General features: G+C 32.5%; 1 protein-coding gene across 1 annotated transcript in view; it reads left to right on the top strand.

Moving 5' to 3' along the window:
* The window catches only part of MMP16 (matrix metallopeptidase 16), a 349,628-nt gene that overhangs the window by 155,807 nt on the left and 168,111 nt on the right, over positions 1 to 25,710 (top strand). Inside the window, exon 4 of the mRNA XM_060115643.1 lies at positions 19,241 to 19,545. Coding sequence (XP_059971626.1) covers positions 19,241 to 19,545 — 305 coding nt within the window. The remainder of the gene's footprint in view (positions 1 to 19,240; positions 19,546 to 25,710) is intronic.

Genomic DNA, 25,710 nt, shown 5'->3' with positions numbered 1-25,710 from the left:
TGTTCTGAAAATCCTTTGTTGCACCTATTCATCCCTCTTATCCTTAGGACACTACTGATGGTTTTAATGTCTCTATAGTTTTGCCTTTTCTAGAATGTCATATGGTTTGAAACACTGTTTGTAGCCATTTCAGACTGCTTTCCTTCATTTAATAATATGCATTTATTTCCTCCATGTCTTTTCATGACTTGATAGCTCATTTCTTTTTATTACTGAGCAATAGTCTATTGTACGGATGTGTCACAGTTTGCTTACCTGTTCACCTATTGAAGACTTCTTGGTTGCTTCCAGGTTTTGGCAACTATGAGTAAAGCTAGTATAAATATGTGTGGGCTAGTTTTTGTGTGGACATTAATTTTTAACTTATTTGGCTAAATACCTGGGAGTATAATTTTGCTGATCATAAGGTAAGACTAAGGTTAGCTTTTTAAGAAACTACCAAATTATCTTCAAAGTGGCTAAAACATTTTGCATTACCACCAACAATGAATGAAAGCTACTGTTCCTCTACAACTTTGTCAGTATTTGGTGTTGTCAGGGTTCTGGATGTAACCATTCTAATAGGTGGTTTCTCAATTTTTTAACTTGCAATTCCCTAATGCTATGTGAAGCTGAGCATATTTTCGTATGCTTATTTGCCATCTGTACATCTTTTTTTGTGAGATGACTGTTTAGATCTTTGCACCAAATTTTAATTGAGTTGCTATTTTAAAGGTTCTTTGTATATTTTGGATTACAAGACTTTTATCAGATATGTTTTCAAATATGTTGTTTCAGTCTGTGGCTTGACATTCCATTCTCTTTTCAGTGTAGTTTGCAGAACAGAAGTCTTAATTTTAATAAGCTAGAATTTATCAATTATTTTCTTTTCTGTATTGTGTTTTTGGTGTTATATCAAAAAAAAAATCCATTGCCAAACAGGAGGTCACTTAGAATTTCTCCTATGTTAACTTCTAAAATTTTAATAGTTTGGCATTTACATTTAGGTCAATGATCCATTTTGAGTTTGTTTTTGGGAAAGGTGTAAAATCTACATTCAGTTTTTTACATGTGGATGTTCAGTTGTTCCAGCACCACTGGTTGGGAAGACCATCCTTTCTCCACTACCTTTGATCATTTGTCAAAGATAGTTGCCTATGTGCATGTGTAAATTTCTGTGCTCTTTATTCTGCTTCATTGATCTATGTGTCTATTCATAAACCAATATCACACTTTCTTGATTACTGTGGTTTAGAGTAAGTCTTGATATCAGATAGTGTCAGTTTTCTGATTTTATTCTTCTTCTTCAGTATTATGTTGTGTTTTCAGAGTCTCTTGCCTTCCCACATAAACTTTAGAATCAGTTTGCCATTACAGGCGTTCCTCAGAGATATTCTGTGTTCAGTTCTGATCAACAAAATAAAGAGAATATAGCAATCAAGCTCATATAGCAATCAAGCGATGTCTTGAATTTTTTGGTTTCCCAGTGCATATAAAATTTTTTTACACTATACTACAGTTTATTAAGTGTGCAGTAGCATTATGCTCAAAAGCACAATGAGCATGCCTTAGTTAAAAGTACTTTATTGATAAAAATTGCTAACATTCAGCTGCTGATAGCTGCTGATTGCTAAGGGTGGTAGTTGGTGAAAGTCAAGGTGGCTGAGGCAAGTTCTTAAAAGAAGATAACAATGAAGTTTGCCACATTGATTGACTCTTCCTTGTATGAATAATTTCTCTCTAACGTGCAGCACTGTTTGTAGAATTTACCCACAGTAGCACTTTTAAAATTGGAGTCAACTCTCTCAAACCCTGCCACTGTTTTAACAACCAAGTTTATGTCATATTCTGAATGCTGTTTTATTTGTTATGTCAACAATCATCATAGCATCTTCACCAAGAGTAGATTCCATTTCAAGAAATCACTTTCTTTGCTCATCAGTAAGAACAAACTTCTCATCATTTAAAGTTTTATCACGGGATTGCAGCAATTCAGTCACATCTTTAGGCTCATGTTTCATTTTAATTATTTTGTTATTTCCACCACATCTGCAGTTACTTCCTCCACTGAAGTCTTGAACCACTCAAAATCATCCATGAGGATTGGAATCAATTTCTTCCAAACTCCTGTGAATATTAACATTTTATCTCTTTCCATGAATCACAAATATTCTTAATGGCATAAAGAATGGTGAATCCTTTCCAAAAGATTTTCAGTTTACTTTACTCAAATCCTTCAGAGGAATCACTATCTATGGCAGCTATAGCCTTACAAAATGGATTTCTTAAATAATAAGACTTGAAAGTTGAAATCACTCCTTGTTCCAAGGGCTTCCGAATGGAAGTTGTGTTAGTAGGCATGAAAACAACATGAATCTTGTATATCTCCACCACAGGTCTTGGGTGACCAGGTGCATTGTTAATGAGCAGTAATATTTTGAAAGAAATCTTTTTTCTGAGCACTAAGTCTCAACAGTGGGCTTACAGTATTCAGTAAACTATGTTGTAAACAGATGTATTATCATCCACACTTTGCTGTTTTACCTATAGAGCACAGGCAGAATAGTTTTAGCATAATTTTAAGGGGCCGAGGATTTTTGAAATAGCAAATGAACATTGGTTTCAACTTAAAGTCACCAGCTGCATTACCCACTAACAAGAGAATCAGCTTATCCTTTCAAGCTTTGAAGTCAGGCATTAAGTTCTCTTTTCTAGCTATGAATGTCCTAGATAGCATCTTCTTCTAATATAATACAGCTGTTTCATCTACATTGAAAATTTAATGTTTAATGTAGCAATCTTTATTAATTATCTTGGTTAGATCTTCTGGATAACTTGCTGCAGCTTCTGTATCAGCACTTGTTGCTTCACCATGTGCTTTTATGTTATGGAGATAGCTTCTTTCCTTCTTTCCTTAAACCTCATATACCTACCTCTGTTAGCTTCAAACTTTTCTCCTGCAGCTTCCTCACCTGTCTCAGCCTTCACAGAATTGAAGAGAGTTAGGGCCTTTCTCTAAATTAGGCTTTCGCTTAAAGGAAGGTTGTGGCTTGTTTGATCTATGTAGACCATTAAAACTTTCTCCATATAAGCAATAAAGCTGTTTTGCGTTCTTATTATTTGTGTGTTCACTGGAGTAGCACTTTTAATTTCCCTCAAGAACTTTTCATTTTCTTTCATAGCTTGGATAACCATTTGGGACAGATGTCTAGCTTTTGTCCTGTCTCAATTTTTGACATGCCTTCTAAACTTAATCATTTATTGCTTTTACTTAAAGTGAGAGATGTGTGATTTTCCCCTCACTTGAATACTTAGAGGCCGTTGTTAGGTAATTAATTGGTCTAATTTCAATATTGTTGGGCCTCAGGAAATAGGGAGGCGCAGTGAGAGAGAGAGCAATAGTGTAATGTCAGGTCAGTGGAGCAGTCAGAACACAGACAACATTTCGTAAGTTCGCTGTTTTATGTGGGAGTGGTTCATGTTACCCCAAAACAATTACAGTAGTAACATCAAAGATCACTGATCACAGATCACCATAACAAATATAATATAATTTAAAAGTTTGAAATATTGTGAGAATTACCAAAATGTGACACAGAGACACAGTGAGCAAATGCTTTTTGAAAAATGGTGCCAATAGACTTCCTCAACATAGGATTGCCACAAAACTTCAATTTATAAATAACACAATATCTGTGAGGCACAATAAAGCAAAGCACAATAAAACAGGGTATGCCAGCACCCATGAAATAATTTAGCAGGACTTTTATTGTGATCGCCTTGAATATACAGATGATTCTGGGGAGAACTGACATCTTAATATTGATTGTTACCATTAATGAACATGAATATTTTCCTATTTGTTTAGGTTTTTGATTTCTTTCCTCAGAATTTTATAATTTTAATCTTATAAATCTTTTGTATATATCTTAGTCCATTTAGACTTCTATAACAAAATACCAGGAGTGGCTTATAAACAGCAGAAATTTATTTCTCACAGTTCTGGAGGCTGGGAGTCTGAGTTCAAGGTGCCAGCATAGTTGGTGCCCTCTTCTAGGTCACAAACTTCTTGGATCCTCACATACATAACAGCAGGGCTAGAGATATTTGTGGGACACTAATTCCATTCATGAAGGTTCCATCTTCATGACCTAAGGACTTCCCAAAGGTCCCATCTCCTAATATTATCATCTTTGTGGGTTAGGATTTTAACATATGAATTTTATGGGGACAAATATTCAAACCATACTCACATATTTTAGATAGATTTATTTCTAAGGATTTCTTTAAACATTGTTTTGTACTATAAGTTATATTGTGTTTTAAATTTCAAATTCTAAATGTTTATTACTGATATATAAGATAGCAATTGACTTTTGTATATTAACCTTGTAGCCTAGAATTTTGCTATAAATCACTCATTAGTTCAGGATTTTTTTGGTCAGTTCATTTATGTTTTCTACATAGAAAGTCATGTCATCTGAAAACAAGGATAGTTGTTGTTTTTATTTAATTCCCAATCTGTATTGTTTTTATTTCCTTTGCTTATTTTATTGCATTAGCTACTGCTTTCAATGTTGAATAGGAGTGCTGGGAGCAGACATCATTGCCTTTCTCCCAGTCTTTAAGGGAAAAGCATGTAATTCCTCACCATGAAGTATAATATAAGCTACAGGCTTTTTGTTAGATGTTTAATCAAGTTGAGGAAGTAATCCCATTCCTAGTTTGCTGAATATTTTTAGTATGAGTGGGAGTTGTCTTTTATCAAATGCTTTTTCTGTATCTATGCTATGATTGTATAATTTTTCTTCTTTAGCTTTTTAATGTGATTGATTACCTTAATTAATTTTCAAATGCAGAATGAGACTCTCATGCCTGGGCTAAATCCCACTTTGTCATGGTGAATAATTCTTTATTTACATTGTAGAGTTTGATTTGCTAATTTTTGTTTAGGATTTCTACATCTATGTTCATGAGTAATATTGATAAGCAGTTTTCCTTTCTTGTAATGTCTTTATCTGCTGTAGGGTAATGCTAGGGTAATGCTAGTTTCATACAATGGGTTAAGAATTCTATTTTCTGGAAGAAGTTATAGAGAATTGGTATGATTTCTTCCTGAAATGTTTAGTAGACTTCACCAGTGTAACCATTTAGACCTAGTTTTTTTTTTTATGGAAGGTTATTAATTTCTGATTCAATTTATTTAATTGATATAGGACTGTTCAGATTACCTATTTCTCTTTGTAGAAGTTTTTATAGATTGTGTCTTTTAAAGGAGTTGTTCAGTTAAATCAGTAATAGCCTTTATAGGCTGCCTTAACAAAAACCTTGGTGGCTTAGACATCAGGAATTTAATTTCTCACAGTTTTGGAGCTTAGAAGTCTAAGATTGAGGTGCTGTCAGTGTCCTTTTCTGGTAAGGCCTCTTTTCCTGGCTTTTAGATGGCCACCTTCTCACTGTGTCCTTATCTGGCCTTTCCTCTGTGTGTGGGTGGAGAGAAAGAGATTTCTGGTGTCTTCTTCTCTTCTTATAAGGACACCAGACATACTGAATTAGGGTCCAACCTTGTGACTTTATTTAGTATCAAGTACCTCCTTAAAGTCCCTATCTCTGAATATAGTTACACTGAGAGTTAGGGCTTTAATATATGAATTTGGAGGTACACAATTCAGCCCATGACATCATCTAAGTTATCACATTTATGGACATACACTTGTTCATAGTATTCTTTTATTATCCTTTTAATATTCATGGTATCAGTAGTGATGTGCCTTCTTTCATAACTGATAGTAATTTGTGTCTTCTTTTTTTCTTATTTAGTCTGGCTAGATGTTTATTAATTATATTAATCTTTTCAGAGATATGGCTTTAATTTTTTTTTCTGTATTGTTTTCCTGTTTTCAGTTTCATTGATTTCTGTTCCAACTTTATTTTTCTTCTGTTTGCTTTTTTTTTTTTCTAATTTCCTAAGATGGAAGTTTAGATTAATTACTTTTATCTTTCTTTGCCTCCTAATATGCATTTAATGCTATATATTATATTTTAAGCAGTGTTTTTGCTGAATCCCACAAATTTTGATAAGTTGTATTGTCATTTTAATTTAATTCAAGTAATATTAAAAATCCTTCAGATTTTTGTCCTTTGACTCACATGTTATTGATAATTATGCTGCTGTATCTCCAAGCATTTTGAGATTTTCCCTAGGATCCTTGATGAATGTTCCATGTGAGATTGAGAGTAATGAGTATTCTGCTGGTTTTGGATGAAGTGTTATATACGTGTTGATTAGATACAGTTGATTAATGATGCTGTTCAGTTCAACTATATCCTTACTGTTTTCTATCAGCAGGGTCTGTCAATTACTGATAGAGTGATGTTAAAGTCTCCAACAAATGGTACACTTGCCTTTTTCTTCTTGAAGTTCTATCAGTTTTTGCTTCATTTATTTTGTTTCTCTGCTGTTAAAAATATATATATATTAAGGTTTCTTACACCTTGGAAAAATTGACACCTTTATCATTATGTAATACCCCTCTTTATCTCTGATAATTTACTTTGCTCTGAGGAAGACTTTGTCTGAAAATAATATAGCTATTTTGGTTTTCTTTTGATTAGTGTAGCATGGTATATTTTTTATCCTCCTATTTTTAACCATCAAAATCTATATAGTTAAGGTGAGTTTCTTGGAGACAACATATAATTGGGGCTTTTTTTTTTTTAATCCACTCTTATCATCTTTATCTTTTCATTGGTATATTTAGGGTATTCACATTCCAAGTAGTTATTTATATAGTTAAATCGATATCTACTATATTTGTAACTTTTTGCTGCCCATTGCTGTTGTTCTTTGTTTTGTGGATTTTGTTTTGCTTTTGTTTTTGTATTTCCTCTTTTTCTACCTTTTCTGGTCATATTGAGCATTGTATATATTACCATTTTCTATTAGCATATGAATATTCTTCTTGCTTGGATCATATTCTTCTTGCTTAGATGGTTTTTGAGGAGAAGTCAATTGAATTGGTATCTTCATTCCTCTGTAGATAAGGTGTTTTTCCCCCATCTGACTTCTTTCAAGGTTTTATCTTTGTCTTTGGTTTTCTGCAGTTTGAATATAATATGTCTGCATGTAGATTTTGTTCTCTGAAAGTCCTGGATCTGTGGTTTGGTGTGTGACATTATCTGAAATATGTCTCTGTTCATATCTCTCTTCTCCTTCTAGTATTCTCATTATGTTCTGTAACACTTAAATGTCCCATAGTTCTTGGATGCTCTATTCTGTTTTCCAGCCTTTTCTTTTTTTTTTTTTTTTCCTTTGCTTTTCAATTTGGGAAGTTTCAACTGAGTTATCTTCAAGTTCACTGATTCTTCCCTTGGTTATATATAGTCTCATGATGAACCTATCAGAGACATTTCTGTTAATATATATATTTTTTATTGTTAGCATTTCCTTTTAATTCTTTCTTGTAGTTTCCATCTCTCTGCTTATATTATTCACGTGTTTTTTTTTTTTTCTTGTTGTCCACTTTTTCCATTAAAGCCCTTAGGATATTGATCATATTTAATTCAAATTTCTGGTCTGATAATTCAAAATCTCTGCCATAAAGAGTCTGGTTTTAATGCTTCTATTGTCTCTTCAGTCTGTGTTTTCTCTTGACTTTTAGCATGTTATTAATTTTTTTTTTGAAAGCCAGACATGATGTATTGGGTCATGAAACTGAGGTAATAAGCCTTTAGTGTGAAGTTTCATATTCATTTGCTTAGGAGTTTGGCTGTTTATTTTTTCTTGTAGCTGTAGGTGTTGGAAACTTCATTTTCTTCTAGTGGGCTAGTTTTGTCTCCCATGTTGTCTCTGAATATCCTAGAAGGTCTTTCTTAAATAGACTTTGTGTCTTGCAGCTTTCTAATTTGTAATCCACTGTTATTATACTGAGCCTTGTTGGTGTGGTTTAAAGTATTGGGGTGAGGAAGCAGTCTATAATCCTGTGATTAAATCTCAGTGTTTTAGGTGAGCTTGACTTTTGGAGATCTTACACCCAGAATATTACTGTAGCCTTTTACTTCTTTCCTTCTACTATATCAGACAGGAATGATTCAGGGACTTTTGTTTCTGATTCTTCGTACTTTTCTGTGTCTCCAGTTTTGGGGGTGGAAGTTTGCCCTGTAACTGCAATTCTCTGATGGAGCTAAGAAGTGTTGTTTAGTTTTTGTTTGCTCAGCTTTTTTGTCTTATTGTGAGGTTGGGAGTGACAGCTTCCAAGCTCTTTACATGTCAGAGCGGAAACTGGAAACTTTTTACAAGATCAATATACAAAGTAAACAGGCACACACACAGAATAAAATCTTTACAAAAATGACATTTAAAATAGACACAAAAGTATGAGTGAAGAATAAATCTACAAAAGATGTGTAAGCCCTTTAAGAAGAAAATTAGGAACTTTTATTGAAAGACATAAAAACACCAATAATAAATGTAGAGATATAATTTGCTCTTAATAGAAAGGCTCAATATAATTAAAGTTCAGATCTTCTACAAATTCAATGCAATTTTAACAAAATTCCTAGTAATATTTTTTTGTATAATTTAACAAACTGACTCAAAAATCTCTGAGGATTAGTGAAGGTCCAATATTAATCAAAATGTTCCCACTTACTAGATATGAAGACTTTCTTTAAATCAATACACATTAAGGCAATATGTGGTGTTAGCACAGAGATAGACAAATAGTGCAACAGTGTTGACAAGTGATCACAGAAATACACCATTCATGTATTAAAAAATTGATTTATGACAGAGCAGTCCTTGTAGATCAGTGGGGAAAGGATGGGCTATTTTACATATTAACTTATTCTGTGATAATTGGTTATCTCTATGGAAAACAATGAAATTAGGTTCTTACCTCATACCATAGAAAAATCAACAAATACTAACTGGACTAAAGTATAATCAATTTTAGACCTATAAAACTTACACAACTATGTATATTGATATTTATTTTTTTTCCATTTCAGATATTATTATTTTTCTGACCTGATTTCCAAACTCTTGACAGTGTACCCTCTTTAGTGTCTCTGCATCCTTAGGTACTACTATACCATTCTATTTTAAAATAAAGAAAGAGAGAAACTAAGAGCCATTAGATTCAGAAGTGATCATAATTCCATTTATGTTGTATCCCTATACTGACAATTGTCTTAGCTAGTTTTGAATTTTCAAATAATTAGGTGTTTATCCCTGTAAACTTCCAGATTATTCTTTAATGTTTGATTATTGATATGCACATAATTTTGGAGTAAGAAAAGTCTGGATTTTCATTTTGGCTCTGACACTTCCTACCTGTAAAACCAGGATCAAGTTACTTATTTTTCCAAGTCTCATTTTCCCTGTGTGTAAAGTGAGAATTGTAACAATACCTGCCTCACAAAGCTTAGGAGACAATTAAGTCAGATAGTAGGGAAAAACAAAAACAAAAACAAAAACAGCATAGTGCTTGAAACACAGTGCTTAATAAATGCTGATTATCTTAACTCCTTTAATTTATCAGACAAATCCCATACATTGTTGAGAATATTATAACAGAATAAGAGCAAGTTAGGAGTGAGAGCTAAAGATATTACCCTCTAAAGTTAATATATATAAGGTGTTAAGAAGTTGCCTTGTATATAATAGGTAGTAAATAGTATCATTTGTTACTCCTTTTTTTTTTCTTTTTTTGTACTATATTTAGGAAAATAAATACAGAATATGACATTGGAGCTCAAAATGATTACAGAATGTGCCATTACAGAATAAAGACAGGAGTTGGAATGGGGGTGGTAGAATCTAGGTTTTATTTGATTGCAAACTCATTATGAGTATAACGTGGCTCAAAAAGAAAATCTAGAATGTCCATAGTAGATTTATAGAAAGCAAAGTGTTCAAAGCAGTGGAGATGCTAATTTTATCTCTTTGCCTTGTTGGTCATGCCTTACCTGATGTATCCTTTTCTCTTTGGGCCACCACGTTTTCTGCTGCTTCTTGGCAAATTAATGTACACTTCTAAAAAGAAATCAAAATACTAAGAGATCTTGAATGCAGTTTTCATGAGGAAGAGCTCAAGATTAGAGCCAAGTATTCTTAACATGATGGAAAGAATATTTAAGGGAGCAATTTCCTGTTATTTTCAAATATTAAATATCTTTTTTTAAATTTATTTATTTTTGGCTGCATTGGGTCTTCCTCGCTGCGCAGCTTTCTCTAGTTTCAGTGAGCGGGGGCTACTCTTCGTTGTGGCACATGGGCTTCTCATTGCTGTGGCTTATCTTGTTGTGGCTTCTCTTGTTGTGGAGCATGGGCTCTAGGCACGTGGGCTTCAGTAGTTGTGGTACACAGGCTCAGTAGTTGTGACTCGTGGGCTCTAGAGTGCAAGCACAGTAGTTGTGGTACACGGGCTTATTTGCTCCGCAGCATGTGAGATCTTCCCAGACCAGAGCTCGAGCCCATGTCCCCTGCATTGGCAGGCAGATTCTTAACCACTGTGCCACCAGGAAAGCCCTATTTTCAAATACTTAAAGACTTTAAGAGAAATCTAATATTTTGAGCTATCAGAAAATTAAACCATCCATCCTACAATTCTTTTTTCATCATTGGAAACATATAAACCAGGAAATTTATTCACTTGTCAGGGAAATTAGAGAACATTTGTGGAATGGTTGGAAAGTTCGATTGCATAACTTTAAGATCTCTTCCTATCTTTAAAATGTGGGATTGAAAGGAACTTTCTAAAATCAGTCAATTTAAAGGGAATGTCTAGGTCTCTATGCCTTCCACTTAAATGACCTCAGTGTTTGATGCCTAGAAATGGGAACTTCTGAGGTTGTATCATTTACGTATTCTTAGGGATATATATATAACTTTGGCTGATGCATAATATACATGCTGGTTATAACTGTAATACAAGTACTGGTGACCATTCATCTCTTACTTGAATTTTTATGATCAATTTCCTTTTGACAAATTTTGCTTCTTGGATAATTAGGTGTCTTTCATTCAATAAATGATTATTGAACAACATTATGTGGCAGAACTGTCAATAGACAGATGAGTTAGGCAAGGCCCCTGCTCCCATGAAGAATGTAGTCTAGTACGGGAGACAGGTATGTAAGTGAATAATTGTAAAATAGTATATTGTATGTTACTTCAAGACCATACAGGATATTCATTTCATCAGAGAACATATCCATTTTATGCTCCCCAGCACCTAGTAGAGTGTCTGCTGTGTATTAGGTCCTCAAAAACGAGTTGTTGAATAAATTAATGAATTTTTAGTAAGCTTTGGTTAAACTTTATTCAAAATAATAATAGGATCTTAATGAGTAACACCATTTTTTATCAAGTAGATATTTATTTATCAGGTTTGCTGAATATTATATAAAGTAAATTTAGCCTAAGTTCATTTTCTTTATAAAATATAAACTTCAAAATAATAATTTATATAATAAATGACCAGTGGGATAGGTAATCAACTGCCAGATGCATCTATTTTAAAAATTATAGTATATTAATGAGTATTCATAATATATTAGTGGATCTGATATTATGTTATATTATATTAAATTAATTAGTATTGATTTTCCTAGTAAATTCTTCCTTTAGCTAACCTTGATTTTAAATCCATGCTTCTGTGACTACTAAGGATACAACCCTAGAAGTTATTATTTTACTTTAACAATATATGCAGAGAAAAGAAAGCTAGAAATTGCTAAAGAATAAGAAGTTCCTCCCCAGAAACATTTCTCACCATTCTCTCTAAACCCAATGAGCTCACTGAACTTGATTATCCTATTGACAAACTTGTGTATCCAGAGGATACACAGCAAGCTGAGAAACAGAAGCTATTTAAATAAGACCCAAAGTAATATATACCTAGGTCTGCCCTACCTGGAAAGCTAGCATCTTTGGAAATAGTCAAATATTTAATGTTAGCTTTCCTAGAGAGACTCCATAGTCAATCTCCACTCTGATGATTTCTTGTATTTAAAAGAAAAGTGAAGTCACATCAACTATACAAACATAATATGGGTAAAAGTAAGTTAGTCTATTTAGTTCTCCTCTGATAGAATATTTTAATACATTCTGAATAAGGATCTACTAATAATTTAAATATGTAGTTTATTATTTTTACTCTTTTATGTTCTTAGAAATTGTCTACTTTCCTAGTTATGATAAATTCCATTTAGTTGTTAATCATTTTTAATAAAATGTTAGTATGCTTTTCTGAACAACTATTTTTGTTTATTGAATTGAGTAAATGGTATTTAACCCTGGTCATACCAAAATATCTTGACATAAGTATATCATATAACTTCTGTATCTTAACTAAATACCGAAGTATTCAGTTTTATTTTTTCTTACTTTGAAAATTAGAGATAAAACAGTACCCAAAATTTGAAAAAGATTTATCACTGTATCAAAATTATAGGGGGAAAGAGTCATTATTAGTATGTAGAATTTTTATTGAAGAAATTGGTATGCATCCAATGATATTGAAACTAGAGAATTCTGACTTTATATAGTAATTTTAGGCATTGGGTAATATGTACTGTCTCCTGAATACCTAAAAAGAGTTTACTTGATTTGAAAATGATGAAACATTTGGCAATGTCCTTGTTACAAATTTCCCATAACTTCTATTCAAATGAACAAATATTTGATAATTGTACATTTCATATTAATTTATTTTACAGAGCTAATGAAGCAAAATAATTCCTAGAGTTCCATGAGTAAAGAAAACACACACATATTTTGTTAGAGTTTTGTTAATAAGCCTCTTTCTCCCCAGATTGACTGTTTCTCTAAGTGTCAAATTCTCACACTTTTTAAAATTACCCTAGAAATAGTGAAGTAAACTTAATATCTCACTTATCATGGAGAAATTTATGTGTTGCTATTGAGAACTGTAAAGCAGAGTTCAAGCTTCTTTTAACTTTGAATATGTAATACCAAACACCAAAATATGTAGTTTTTTTCTTACTTTCATGTTAGAGATAAATTAATACTCTAATTTTGGAAAACAGTCATCACTCTATTAAAATTTTGAAAGGGAAATACTCCATTATTAGTACATATTTTTTAATTAAATGAATTTGTAGCAATTCAATGAAATTAAACTTAGAGAATCCTGACCTTACACGGTAACCTTAAAAATAAATTAACATACTTTGCCTTCAGTACCAATTATTCTGATGAACAATGATGTCTTGAATTTCCCACTTCATCAATTTTATTATGCAGGGTTGTATAAGACATGATTGTTAAAGATAATATTTATTATTTTTTTAGGTAAATGTTACAAAATTTACCAAACTGAAGGTTTAAAAGAATCAGTGAAATAACATAATGAAAAAAACCCAATAGAGAATTCAAAAAATGAAAACAACTGTCTTATTAAAATGGAAAATATGTCCATTATAACCACTCTATTTCCACAAAAAAAGACAAAGTAAAAGCACTTTAAAATTAAATTAGTTTGTTTTTCAAATATAACCTTCATTTATTTATTTTATAGTATTGTCTTTATTTTGCAAGTATATATTAACAATTTTGTGTATTATGTATTAGAATATTAAGAATAACAGTGTTTACTCTTAACATCATATGATGTCTCTGTGCTCTTTATTATTTCAGTTATTAGTAAATATAAAACATCTCTCAATGGCATAAAATTTCTTTATGAATTCAGAATTCCAGCTCTAACTCTGAAGTACACTAATGTATCTTGTATTTTTTAAAAAAAGTTTTATCGGAGTATAGTTGATTTACAATGTTGTGTTAGTTTCAGGTGTACAGCAATGTGAATCAGCCATATATATATATATATATATACATATATATCTGTTCTTTTTCAGATTATTTTCCCACATAGGTCACCACAGGATACTGAGTAGAGTTCCCTATGCTATATAGTAGGTCCCTATTAGTTATGTATTTTATACATATCAGTGTGTATATGACAGTCCCAATCTCCCAATCTATCACTTCCCCCTACGTTTCTCCTCTGGTAACCACAATTTTGATTTTGAGGTCTCTGAGTCTGTTTCTATTTGGTAAGTAAGTTTCTTTGTATTATTTTTATTATATTCCACATATATTTGTCTTTCTCTTACTTACTTCACTTAGTATGATAATCTCCAGGTCCATCCATGTTGCTGCAAATGACATTATTTCATTCTTTTTTTATGGCTGAGTAATATTCCATTGTATATATATACCATATCTTCTTTATCAATTCTTCTGTCAATGGACATTTTGGTTGCTTCCATGTCTTAGCTATTGTAAATAGTTCTGCAATGAACACTGGAGTGCATGTAAGTGGGAATGTAAATTGGTACAACCATTATGGAGAACAGTACAGAGGTTCCTTAAAAAACTAAGTATAAAACTACCATATGATCCAGCAATCCCACTTCTGGGCCTATATTGGGAGAAAACTGTAATTTGAAAATATACTTATGTCTTGTATTTATTAATGACATCACAAATATTGTAGTTAAGCACATTTTGGAAATTCATCAGTACATAACTTTGAAAAACACAGTGATGTGTTTTCAAGTCAAAATGGTACTCCACATTTATTATTCTTTATTATATTATATTACTTCATTTTTCTCAGAACAACTGTGTACCTATATACATATTATACTAACATGATTTCATTTTTCTTTGCTGTAAGGTTACCCTTTATTTGAATATAAAATAATTTCTCCATTACACATTGAATCCAACACTAATTCCTATTAACAATGTCCTCAAAACGTATACAGAATTTGTCTAATTCCTCATATCTCCATGACAGCTACTCTAGTACATTTCTCTAATTTCTCTTGCTCAAACTTCCAAAATGTTTTATTGGTTCCAATCTTATCCCCCTAGTCATTTTTCTTCAGAAGCAGCGATCTTTGTAAACTGGAAAAATACCAGGATACGTCTCTGCTTAAAATTCTACAGTGGTTTCCTTTCACAGAATATAACCCACTCCCTGCCAATTCTCTTTCATCTCATACCACTGTTCTGAGCATTCATTTTGCACTAGTTCACAAAGAAGTCCCATTCTCTGAACTGGCCAAGTTTGTTTGCACTGCTCACTATTCCTGCTGGCTGGAAACTCAGTGCTAGGCATGCATGGCTCCTTTTGTCATTGAAATTCCATTTATAATCCACTTATCTCACCTTCTCACCCCTCATTTATAACCATCTATAATTATATTTTTTATTGTTTATCTCTTACCACTAAATATATATAAGTTCTACAATATCAGAGTCTTATTCACAGTTTTATGTCTAGCACCTAAAGCAGTACCTATTATGTAGTACATTCTTTCAAATGCTGTGCCATAAAAATACTTGCCCACTAATGATGGGCTTCTGCGATCCAATAAGGTGGAAAGAAAATAAAAGACTACAAGGGAAATTAATTTAGACAAAATTCAAAGTTACAACATTAATCTGCATGCCTCATCAGCCATCAAATAGGTAATATAGAAAAGGAAAGCATAAACAAAGTAAAAAGACAACCCTCAGAATGGGAGAAAATATTTGCAAATGAAGCAACTAACAAGGGATTAATCTCCAAAATATACAAACAGCTCATGCAGCTCAATATCAAAAAAACAAAAAACCCAATCAAAAAATGGGTGGAAGATCTATATAGACATTTTGCCAAAGACATATAGATGGCCAAAAAGCACATGAAAAGACGTTCTGCATCACTAATTATTAGAGAAATGCAAATCAAAATGACAATGCGTCATCACTTCACACCAGTCAGACTGGCCATCATCAAAAAGTCTACAAACAATAAATGCTGGAGAAAAGGGAACCCTCTTACACTGTTGGTGGGAATGTAAATCGGTACAGCCACTATGGAGAACAGTATGGAAGTTCCTTAAAAAACTAAAAATAGAGCTACCATATTATCCAGCAATCCCACTCCTAGGCATATATGTGGAAAAACCATAATTTGAAAAGTTACATGCAACCCAGTGTTCTTTGCAGCACTATTTACAATAGCCAGGACATGGAAACAACCTAAATGTCCATCAACAGAGGAATGGATAAAGAATATGTGGTACATATATATACAACAGATTATTACTCAGCCTTAAAAAGAATGAAATAATGCCATTTACAACAACATGGATGGACCTAGAGATTGTCATACTGAGTGAAGTAAGTCAGACAGAGAAAGACAAATGTATGATCTTGCTTATATGTGAAATCTGAAAAACAGGGTACAAATGAACTTATTTACAAAACAGAAGTAGAGTTGCAGATGTAGAAAACAAAGTTATGGTTACCAGAGTATAAGTGGGGGGGGGGATAAACTGGGAGATCGGGATTAACATATACACACTACTGTATATAAAATAGATAACATAAGTACCTACTGTATAGCACAGGGAACTCTACTGAACATTCTGTAATGGCCTATGTGAAAAAAGACTCTTAAAAAAGAGTGGATATATGTATATGTATAACAGATTCACGTTGCTGTACACCTGAAACTAACACAACAATGTAAATCAACTATACCATAATAAAAATAAATTAAAAAAATAAAAATCCATATAAAAAATTATTTAGCAAACAGACCTAAGGTTGCCAAGGGGAAGGGGGAGTGGAGGAGGGATGGATTGTGAGTTTGGAATTAGCAAACACAGACTATTATATATATATGTATATATATATATATATACATATATATATATATATACATATATATATACATATATATATATATATATGTATATATATATATCTGAATTGCCTTGCTGTACACCAGAAACTAACACAAAATTGTAAATCACTGTACTTCAAAAAAGTAATTTTTTTTAGAAAAGAAAACAAAACCAGTAATTTAGAGACTAACAAGCTAAACAAAGTTGTTGATGTCCCAATATAGTTTACTCTTTTTCAAAAGAGAGTTCAAAACATCACACTAAATGGGATACAAAGTTAAAACAAACAAACAAAACACTAAAACAACAAAAGATTTCATAACTTTCTCCCTGAGCAGGCATGAATTCTTTTACTCTATCCATCCTTTGGCTCAGGTAAAAAAAAATAATAATAATGGTATCTTCCTTGACCCTTCCTTTTCCCTCAGAACTCATGTCCAACCATCAGTACATCTTGGCAGGTGTACCTTTAAAATATATCCAAAATCCAGCTATTTCTCAATATCTCCACTGGTACTCCCCTGGCCCAAAGCAGTATCATTTCTCACCTGAAGATTTGCAAGATTTCCCAGTGGGTCTCCCTACTCCAACTCCTGCTCCACTTCAATATATTTTCCACATAAAGCTTAATCATTTCTTTAAAGCATAAGTCAAATGTCACTTTTCTTCTCATGACGCTCCAGTTTTTTCCTTTCAATTGGAGCAAAAGCCAAACTCCTTACAGTGGTTAACAAGCCCCTATCTCATTTGATTCTCTGTTGCCTTTCTGACCTCATATCTTGGCACTTGCCCTCTGTCTCTGCTCAAACTCTACCAGCCACCTTGCCATTCTTCTAACTCGCCAATCATGTCTCCACCTCAGGGCCTTTCACTTGCCATTTCTTCTTCCTGGAACACTCCCTACCCCAACTCCATTTCACTTGGTTCACTTCCTCATTTTCTTTGTGTATAGTAAATGATACTTATCATCAAATAGTCATTGTAAGTCTGGTCTATGATATGTATTAGAAAATAGTGAAAACCTTTTTTTAGATGTGTGGCCTAGCTTAGAATTTAATATAACTGATTCTTGAGTGAGAATGTTTGGGATGAAACACTAGGTCTGCCCTTCTAAATTTTCTTTAAATTCTTCTAAATCTCAACTTCTTGCTTTGTAGAATAGGTATACATGTCCATCTCACTGGGTTACTCAGGGGGTATATAAGATATTGTGAAATGCTTGCCTGGCTCATAGTAATTAATTAATTCCACTATTATTATGTCAGTATGATTCCTGCCTAATGTTTGTAATTATCCTGACATAGTTACAATTGTGTGAAAAATATAATCTGCAAACTATTTTTGCACCAGAAGTTATATCTTAAGCTAAGATATAATTAAGCTAAGATATATCTTAAGCTATCTTAAGCTAAATAGCTTTAAAACAGCAAAATCAAATTTCGCTCTTTCAAATTTCAAATCCTGTGTATATTATGGCATGCAATAGAGACACCATGATTTGTATATCATCTAGCCTCCAATTCTCTTTCATTATTGCACTGCAATAATAAAAAATGCATTGCAGTAATAAAATAATAATACTCACCTGAATATTATACCCTCCTATGCATTAAGACAGTCCCTTAGTGAAATTCATGGATTCATGGGTATAAGATTATTGATTGAAGTGGTCTGAAACTTAGTTATAACTCCTATGAAATTTACTCATTACTTTTCACAAAGATGGTATGAACTTACATACCACAATATAAAATACTTACATATATATAAATTTGTTTCATTTATGTTCTATTTAGAAAAAATAGAAAAATAAGTGATAAAAGAGAAATATCTGATCAGTGCTAGAGAAAAAATAATTATATCTTTTTCCATTTGTTATTAACCTCAAGACAAATAAGCTAATAATGTCCAAGTTACTTCTTTAAATTCATATAACTGTTAAATATTTGTATTAAAAAGCTATTCACTCTCATTTTATTTTTACTAGAAATAATTAAGTATATAATAAAACAATCAAATATCAGGAACTGTAATTAAATGACATTTTCTTTAAAAACTGAGAAATAACTTTCTGTCCACTGATTTGTTGTTCATGGTAAAGAGCATAAAGACATTGTTTGAAAGTAGCATGTGTGCATAAAATACTGTGCCCCTAAAAGTAATTATTACCAGACAGAAATTGAATTTTTTATTTCAGCTTGAAACTGCTGACCTGTTTGATCATTTGGCAAAGCTGCCTTTCTATTGTTGTTCAGGAGACAAAGTGACTGGTTGATCTAATTACCCCAGTGTTAACCATTCTGCAGAGAAGATCTTCTCATTTATAGCCTTGGTAGATGAATACTATATTGCTGAGAATTAAATGACCCAGCACAGGGAAATCTAGCTATAGAGACAGAAGGAATTAATTTCTTTCCTACTTAATATCAGACTTTTTTCTAATTTTTTACTCAACTGAATAGAGGAAAATATGTAATACACCAATCTATAATAAGTCAGATGATATATAATAAAGCCATACTGATTATCCTTTTTTTCTAAATTTCAGTATAAAGAACGTAACTCCAAAAGTAGGAGACCCTGAAACCCGTAAAGCTATTCGTCGTGCCTTTGACGTGTGGCAGAATGTAACTCCTCTGACGTTTGAAGAAGTTCCCTACAGTGAATTAGAAAATGGCAAACGTGATGTGGATATAACCATCATTTTTGCATCTGGTTTTCATGGAGACAGTTCTCCCTTTGATGGAGAGGGAGGGTTTTTGGCACATGCCTATTTCCCTGGACCAGGAATTGGGGGAGATACTCATTTTGACTCAGATGAGCCATGGACACTAGGAAATCCTAATCATGATGGTAAGTGCATAGTTGTTTTTTTTTTTTTTTTCATTGTAAATACTTCTATTTTTATTTTTGGATGCCCAAGTGATTTACTAAGTTATAAACTTAAACTAAATAAATAATTTGTTTTTTAAATTACCGAAAAATATATGAGGCTTTTTATAACATTTTAGAACAAGAATTTGTACAAGTCATTAGACAATAATAGTTTTTCATGTGGCTTTTGATTAAAGATTAGAACTTTACAGTGTATTCTATAAATGTTTTAAAGTTAATTTTGTTTTCTATAAAGAGTCTTTTAAAAGTTTCTATAGTATTTAAGTCATGGGACATGCATTAAGTAAATTATGCTATATTTTTACACTTAATTCTAGTGTTTCCACTTGAAACTTAACCCTGATTGACATTGGTGGTGTAACTTCTACCATATCTTTTCTGTTTATCTTTTTCCATTATAACCTTTCTAATCTGTAAAATTTTTCTCCTTTTCTTTTGTCTCATCATTTCCTTGGTCTCCCAATCTGACATATTCTTGTATTATATCTTTATAGAAACCAGATTCTTGCAAATCAATTCCAACATATCTATCAGTTTTCTAATCCTTATAGTTATTCTGATATGCAAAAATAATGTAAAAATTAAAAACCTAACAGCTAAAATTATCATTACTTGATATAAGAAGCATGTGTTTCTTCCTAGGGAACAATTTTGTGTTTAAAAAGTATTCACAGAATTATAGGATTCTAGAGTTATAAGATCCTTAAGTCTCCATCTCCCATAATTCTTGTAATCAATACTTAAACATTTTACTTTTTCACCACAGTACAATGTTGAAAATGCAAGTGTGCATTGTTTAATGACAACTAATCAGCTAATAAAACTCTTAATTCTTCCTTGATGAATTAAGTCCAGCCATCAAATTAAGCTTTGTTAGTTCCTTAGAAGGTTTAGTTAGCTGGATTAGTGTAATAGTCTTGCATTTTTAGAACATGTAGGGTTCAAACACATTATGGATAGAATGAATTAGTTGAGTTAAAACTGAAATAACATTAATTTTCAAAGAGAAAACTATAATAAATAACTGTTCATGTTTTCCAAAAGGAAATAAAATATCTAGTATTGAACAAAATGATCTTTTGTATTGTTATTATTAGGTGTATTTGCTATAATATAAAATTATGATATCATTTTTAAGAACTGGTTTGGAGACTAATGGCAACTATGTTGGGAGGATTCACTATAGTGGAATGAAAGCCAGATACTTTGGAGTCAAACAGACGTACATTCCTGGCTAAATGTTCAGTAGCTCAAGAACCTTCTAACATACTGTATACTTGATTTCATTCTTTACCTTGTATTGCAGGGCTGGGAACATTGTAAGGAGAAGTGCTTTCTATTCAGGCATGTTTAACTTACTGTATAGATGAGCATCTAATAATAAAATATCTGCAACCTGATAGTTGGCCCATACTTGTTTGATACATAATTCATTTAAAATTAAATGTGTTTATTTTTCTCAATATCACACAGGAATTCAAATGAAGTAGTTCTGACTTCTTCAAGTCAATTGCTAAAATTGTTTTAAATAATGGAAAAAATTTGCATTCTAACTAATTGAGAAAAGTAGCACTTATAATGGTAGAATTTTGCTGACATAGGCATAACTGCATTTGCTTCCAAGGGAAAGATTTTCTTCTAAACTTCTGAACAGAGAAAATTGTATTTTATTCCAATAATGGGTCTAACTGTTAAAGATACTCTAAATGCGTAGCTTTGAAGTTGTGTTAATTTGGCTTTGTGGCCTCATCAATTTAAAAGTGTTTTAAAATTCTATATGAAGGAGATGGTGCCTATTAAATGGCCTATATTTTCTCTTAAAATATTAAAATCATCAAGAAAGCTGCACAAATCCTTTAAATGTATCCTCTATTAGCTGTACTTTTTTAGGCATTAACCAATACTTTTAAAATATAAGTTTTAAAAAATCTATAGGGACATTTGAAGTGACATAAGAAATGAGAATTTTTCCACGGGTTTGAATATTATAGGTATTATTAATGTTTATTTGTTTTGTTGTGATTTAAGAAGTCTTTCAAGTAATATATATGTGGGAAAGAATTCAGAAATGGGACATAGGAACTAAATGTGTACAATCAAGTCGATGGACTTTTAACTCAGATTGTGTATTAATACATTTGATTGCCTTTTAACTTATACTGTAGAAGTATAATAATTTTTACATATGCATTTATTAAAAACCTAAACAAAAATTATTTAATATTTAGTTTTTCATTTGGATGAAAATATTTCTTTACTGGTCCAATAAGAATATTTTTCCTTTTGAGTGAGCATAAAGAAAATGATTTTGCAAAATAACAGTGTTCAGAATTGTAGGAGATTAAAGGAAAAGTTAACTGTTCAAGATGTAATACCATAAAGATTTACTGCTTAATTGAAATTCAGACTTTTAACTAGCAACAGGTCAGCTATGGTAATGTCATATGAAGTACTGATCGTTTATCAAAGGAAAAGCCTCTAGCTTTGTTGTGGTACGGTTGAATGTGTGGAGAATTAATGCATTTGTACATCCTAGATCCTTTCTGTAAGACTGTCTTTTTGTACCACAAATATACAGGCACAATTCTGACATCTTCATTGATAAACCTTTTTGTTTCTTTAATCTAGTCCTCCAATGCCCCCTGGCTTACTTCCCTGAAAACTTTTCTTTCTGTACTACTTAGATTTATTAAGCATCTAGAAAACAGAGAAGCTTGAAAGTTTAGCAAAAATGCAAATGATAGAGCCTCTTGATAAGTACCCAGCTCATTTTCCACATCATATTGCTCAGCTAATGAAGGCAATTTGAATTCTGCCTACCTCAAAAGAGATAAAACAGTGTCTTAGTCTGCCATTAATCCTTAATTCACTTTTATCCACTTTCCTATCAATTTGCTTATAGTCATGATACATTTTGAAAGCTTAAGCTAATGCTCATTAAGGAAATTACACAATACTTACATTAAAATAAATAAATAAGTACATACCACACACACACACACCCACCCACACACACACATAGTAAATAGAATGCCTTTTTTTGCTCCAAGATGTTTTTTTTTCTTTAAGGAGTGGATAATCAAAACATCTGCATAGTAATTCTAAACAGAAAATATTAATGTGATATGGTTTTTGAAAAGTATACATTGCCCGAATGTATGTTAGAAAATTTAAATCTAGCAAAATGTTAAGATTCATTTTGAGCATCATTATCATATTGTTTCCTTGGCTACTACATAAAGTTTAAATGGTAATGTCAATGTAAACACAAACTTACCACAAAGATTCTTTCTAATTAGACAAGTAATCTACCACAGTCAGAGGATTCCAAATTGATAATCTCCAAACAAAAAGGTTATCTATTAAAATAACATATAAAACTATGACAAGAGAAATATCCAGATGCATATCTTATTTTACTATGTAGTTCTACTAACTATTCTATTAACAAAAAAGAATGCATTGCCTTGGCTCTGTTTGTTGGTGTAAAGGTCAATGCCTAAAGTCAGAAGGTGATCATGAGGTGCTCAGAGCTGTTGTGGCAGTCTATCCAAAAACTAAGGAGAGAGCGATGATGATGAAAATTTCATGAGGCATCAAAATCCTTAAATCTTTTGCATCATTATGATAGTTAATTTTATGTGTCAAGTTGATTGGTCTAAGGGATGCCCAGATAGCTGGTAAAATATTATTTCTGGATTTGCCTGTGGGGTGTTTCTGGGAGAGATTAGCATTTGATTTGGTAGGCTGAGTAAAGAAGATCTTCCTTCACCCATGTGGGCAGGCATGATCCAATCCATTGAGGGCCAGTATAGAACAAAAGAGAAAGGGTGAATTCTGTCTCTCTTCTTGATATGGCACCTGCATCTTTACCTGACTTTGTACTTCAGAACTACTGGTTCTTGGGCCTTTGGACTCAAACTGAATTATACCATCAGGTTTCCTAGTTCTTCAATTTGCTGACAGCAGGTAGCAGAACTTCTTAGCCTCTATAACCTCATGAGCCAATTCCTATAATAAATCTACTCTAATATAGCCATATATATCCTACTGATTGTATTTCTCTGGAGAATGCAAACTAATATAATCATTAAATGTGAAATGGTCAAATTCTACATCCAAGCCCACAAATTCTTTGAATAGACCAAGTTTAAGTTAAATGTCTTCATGATATAGTGCTTGAGTCAATGGACATGGTTTATGCAAACCAGGGAGAGTTAACTTTCTGTAAGAGAGATTTTGTCATTGGTGTGCAAATACAAGTTTACCAAGAGGCACACCTAGGCCTTAGCAAGCTGTCTGTCACCTCCCACATTTTAATGCTCATTTTGCAGCTGTATCTGCTACATAATATTTTTCAGATGCCTTCAGGTTTTGGACTTTGATCTTTGAGAACAGAAAGGGTTAGTTGCCAAACAGATATTACCAACAGTCTTAGAAGTGCTGCAGCCTGTGGGAATATTGTCTGTATCAATCTGCCTTGCGCTTTTTGAAAATACGGGAAGGACTTGATATGACAGGACAGTCAAGGACTTTAACCCATCCTTAAAACCAAAGTATTTATTGAGATTTTAAACTGTAAAAATATTAGCTGTCTGCCACACAGTTATTACCTTACGATGCTTTACCAAAACTTTCTAAACTAATTTGGATTTGAAAACTATGATAGAAATATTTTTGTTTATTTTTAAAAACTTTCCTTCCTTCCTTCCTTCCTTCCTTCCTGGAATGAACTTCATTTCACTGAGTTTATTTCATTTCACTAGACTAGTGACCTAAAGTTTGATAGTCTTTACTTTTTCAAAACCTCTCAATTATGTTGTTTCATATGATTACTAGCAGGCTCTACTTGGTGTTTTTTTTTTTTTAATTTTATTTTTGCGGTAGGCGGGTCTCTCACTGTTGTGGCCTCTCCCACTGCGAAACACAGGCTCCAGACGCACAGGCTCAGCGGCCATGGCTCATGGGCCCAGCCGCTCCGTGGCATGTGGGATCTTCCCAGACCGGGGCACGAACCCATGTCCCATGCATTGGCAGGCGGGCTCTCAACCACTGCGCCACCAGGGAAGACCTCTACTTGGTTATTTATTTTTAGATCTTTGTGTCCAATTAGAGAATAGAAGATGAATTGATGTCATCACACTCAAAATATTATTTCATTATATCAGTTTTATTAAAGTATATAGATGGATAGTGTACATTAAAATACATGTAACATAGAGCAGAAACAGATAGAGCCAGATATTTCAATGGCTTAACACAATAGAATTTTATTTCTTGCTCATGTGGTGGTGCAGAGGGACTGTCCACTCACTCAGCCAGAGACCCAGAATAATGGAGGCCCAGCCATCATCAAGACATAATTTTCAGAGTTTCCTAAGGCATAAACATCCAGACAGCAGCTGAGCAAACCAAGGTAGTTTTGCTCATTTGCTTATGTGCCAGACCTACAAGCAGTAAATATTATTCCTCTCCAAGTTCTACTAACTAGAATTCAATCCTATGGCCATATCTAATCATAAAGAAAGCTAGAGAAGGCTTATTTTTTTGTATTTCAGTATAGTTGATTTATAATGTTTTGTTAGTTTCACGTGTGCAACAAAGTGAATCAGTTATACGTATACATATATTCACTCTTTTTTAGATTCTTTTCCCATATAGGCTATTGCAGAATATTAAGTAGAATTCCTTGTGCTATACCATAAGTCCTTATTAGTTATCTATTTTATATATAATAGTGTGTATATGTCAGTCCCAATCTCCCAATTTATCCCTCCCCCCACTTACCCCTGATGATCATAAGTTTGTTTTCTACATCTGTAATTCTATTTGTTTCGTAGATAAGTTCATTTGTACCTTTTTTTTTAGATTCCACATATAAGCGATATCATATGATATTTGTCTTTGTCTGACTTACTTCATTCAGTATGACAATCTCTAGGTCCATCCATGTTGCTGCAAAAGGCATTATTTCATTATTTTTTGGCTAATATTCCATTGTACATATGTATCACATCTTGTAAAATATTTATTTATTTATTTATTTATTTATTTATTTATTTATTTATTTAGAGTTTAGTTGCTTTACACTGTTGTGTTAGGTTTTGTTGTACAGCAAAGTGA

The sequence above is a fragment of the Mesoplodon densirostris genome, chromosome 13, assembly GCF_025265405.1.
Source record: "Mesoplodon densirostris isolate mMesDen1 chromosome 13, mMesDen1 primary haplotype, whole genome shotgun sequence".
NCBI classification, from domain to species: Eukaryota; Metazoa; Chordata; class Mammalia; order Artiodactyla; family Ziphiidae; genus Mesoplodon; species Mesoplodon densirostris.
Note: the sequence above shows the minus strand (reverse complement) of the source record. Positions and strands in the feature narration are given on the sequence as shown.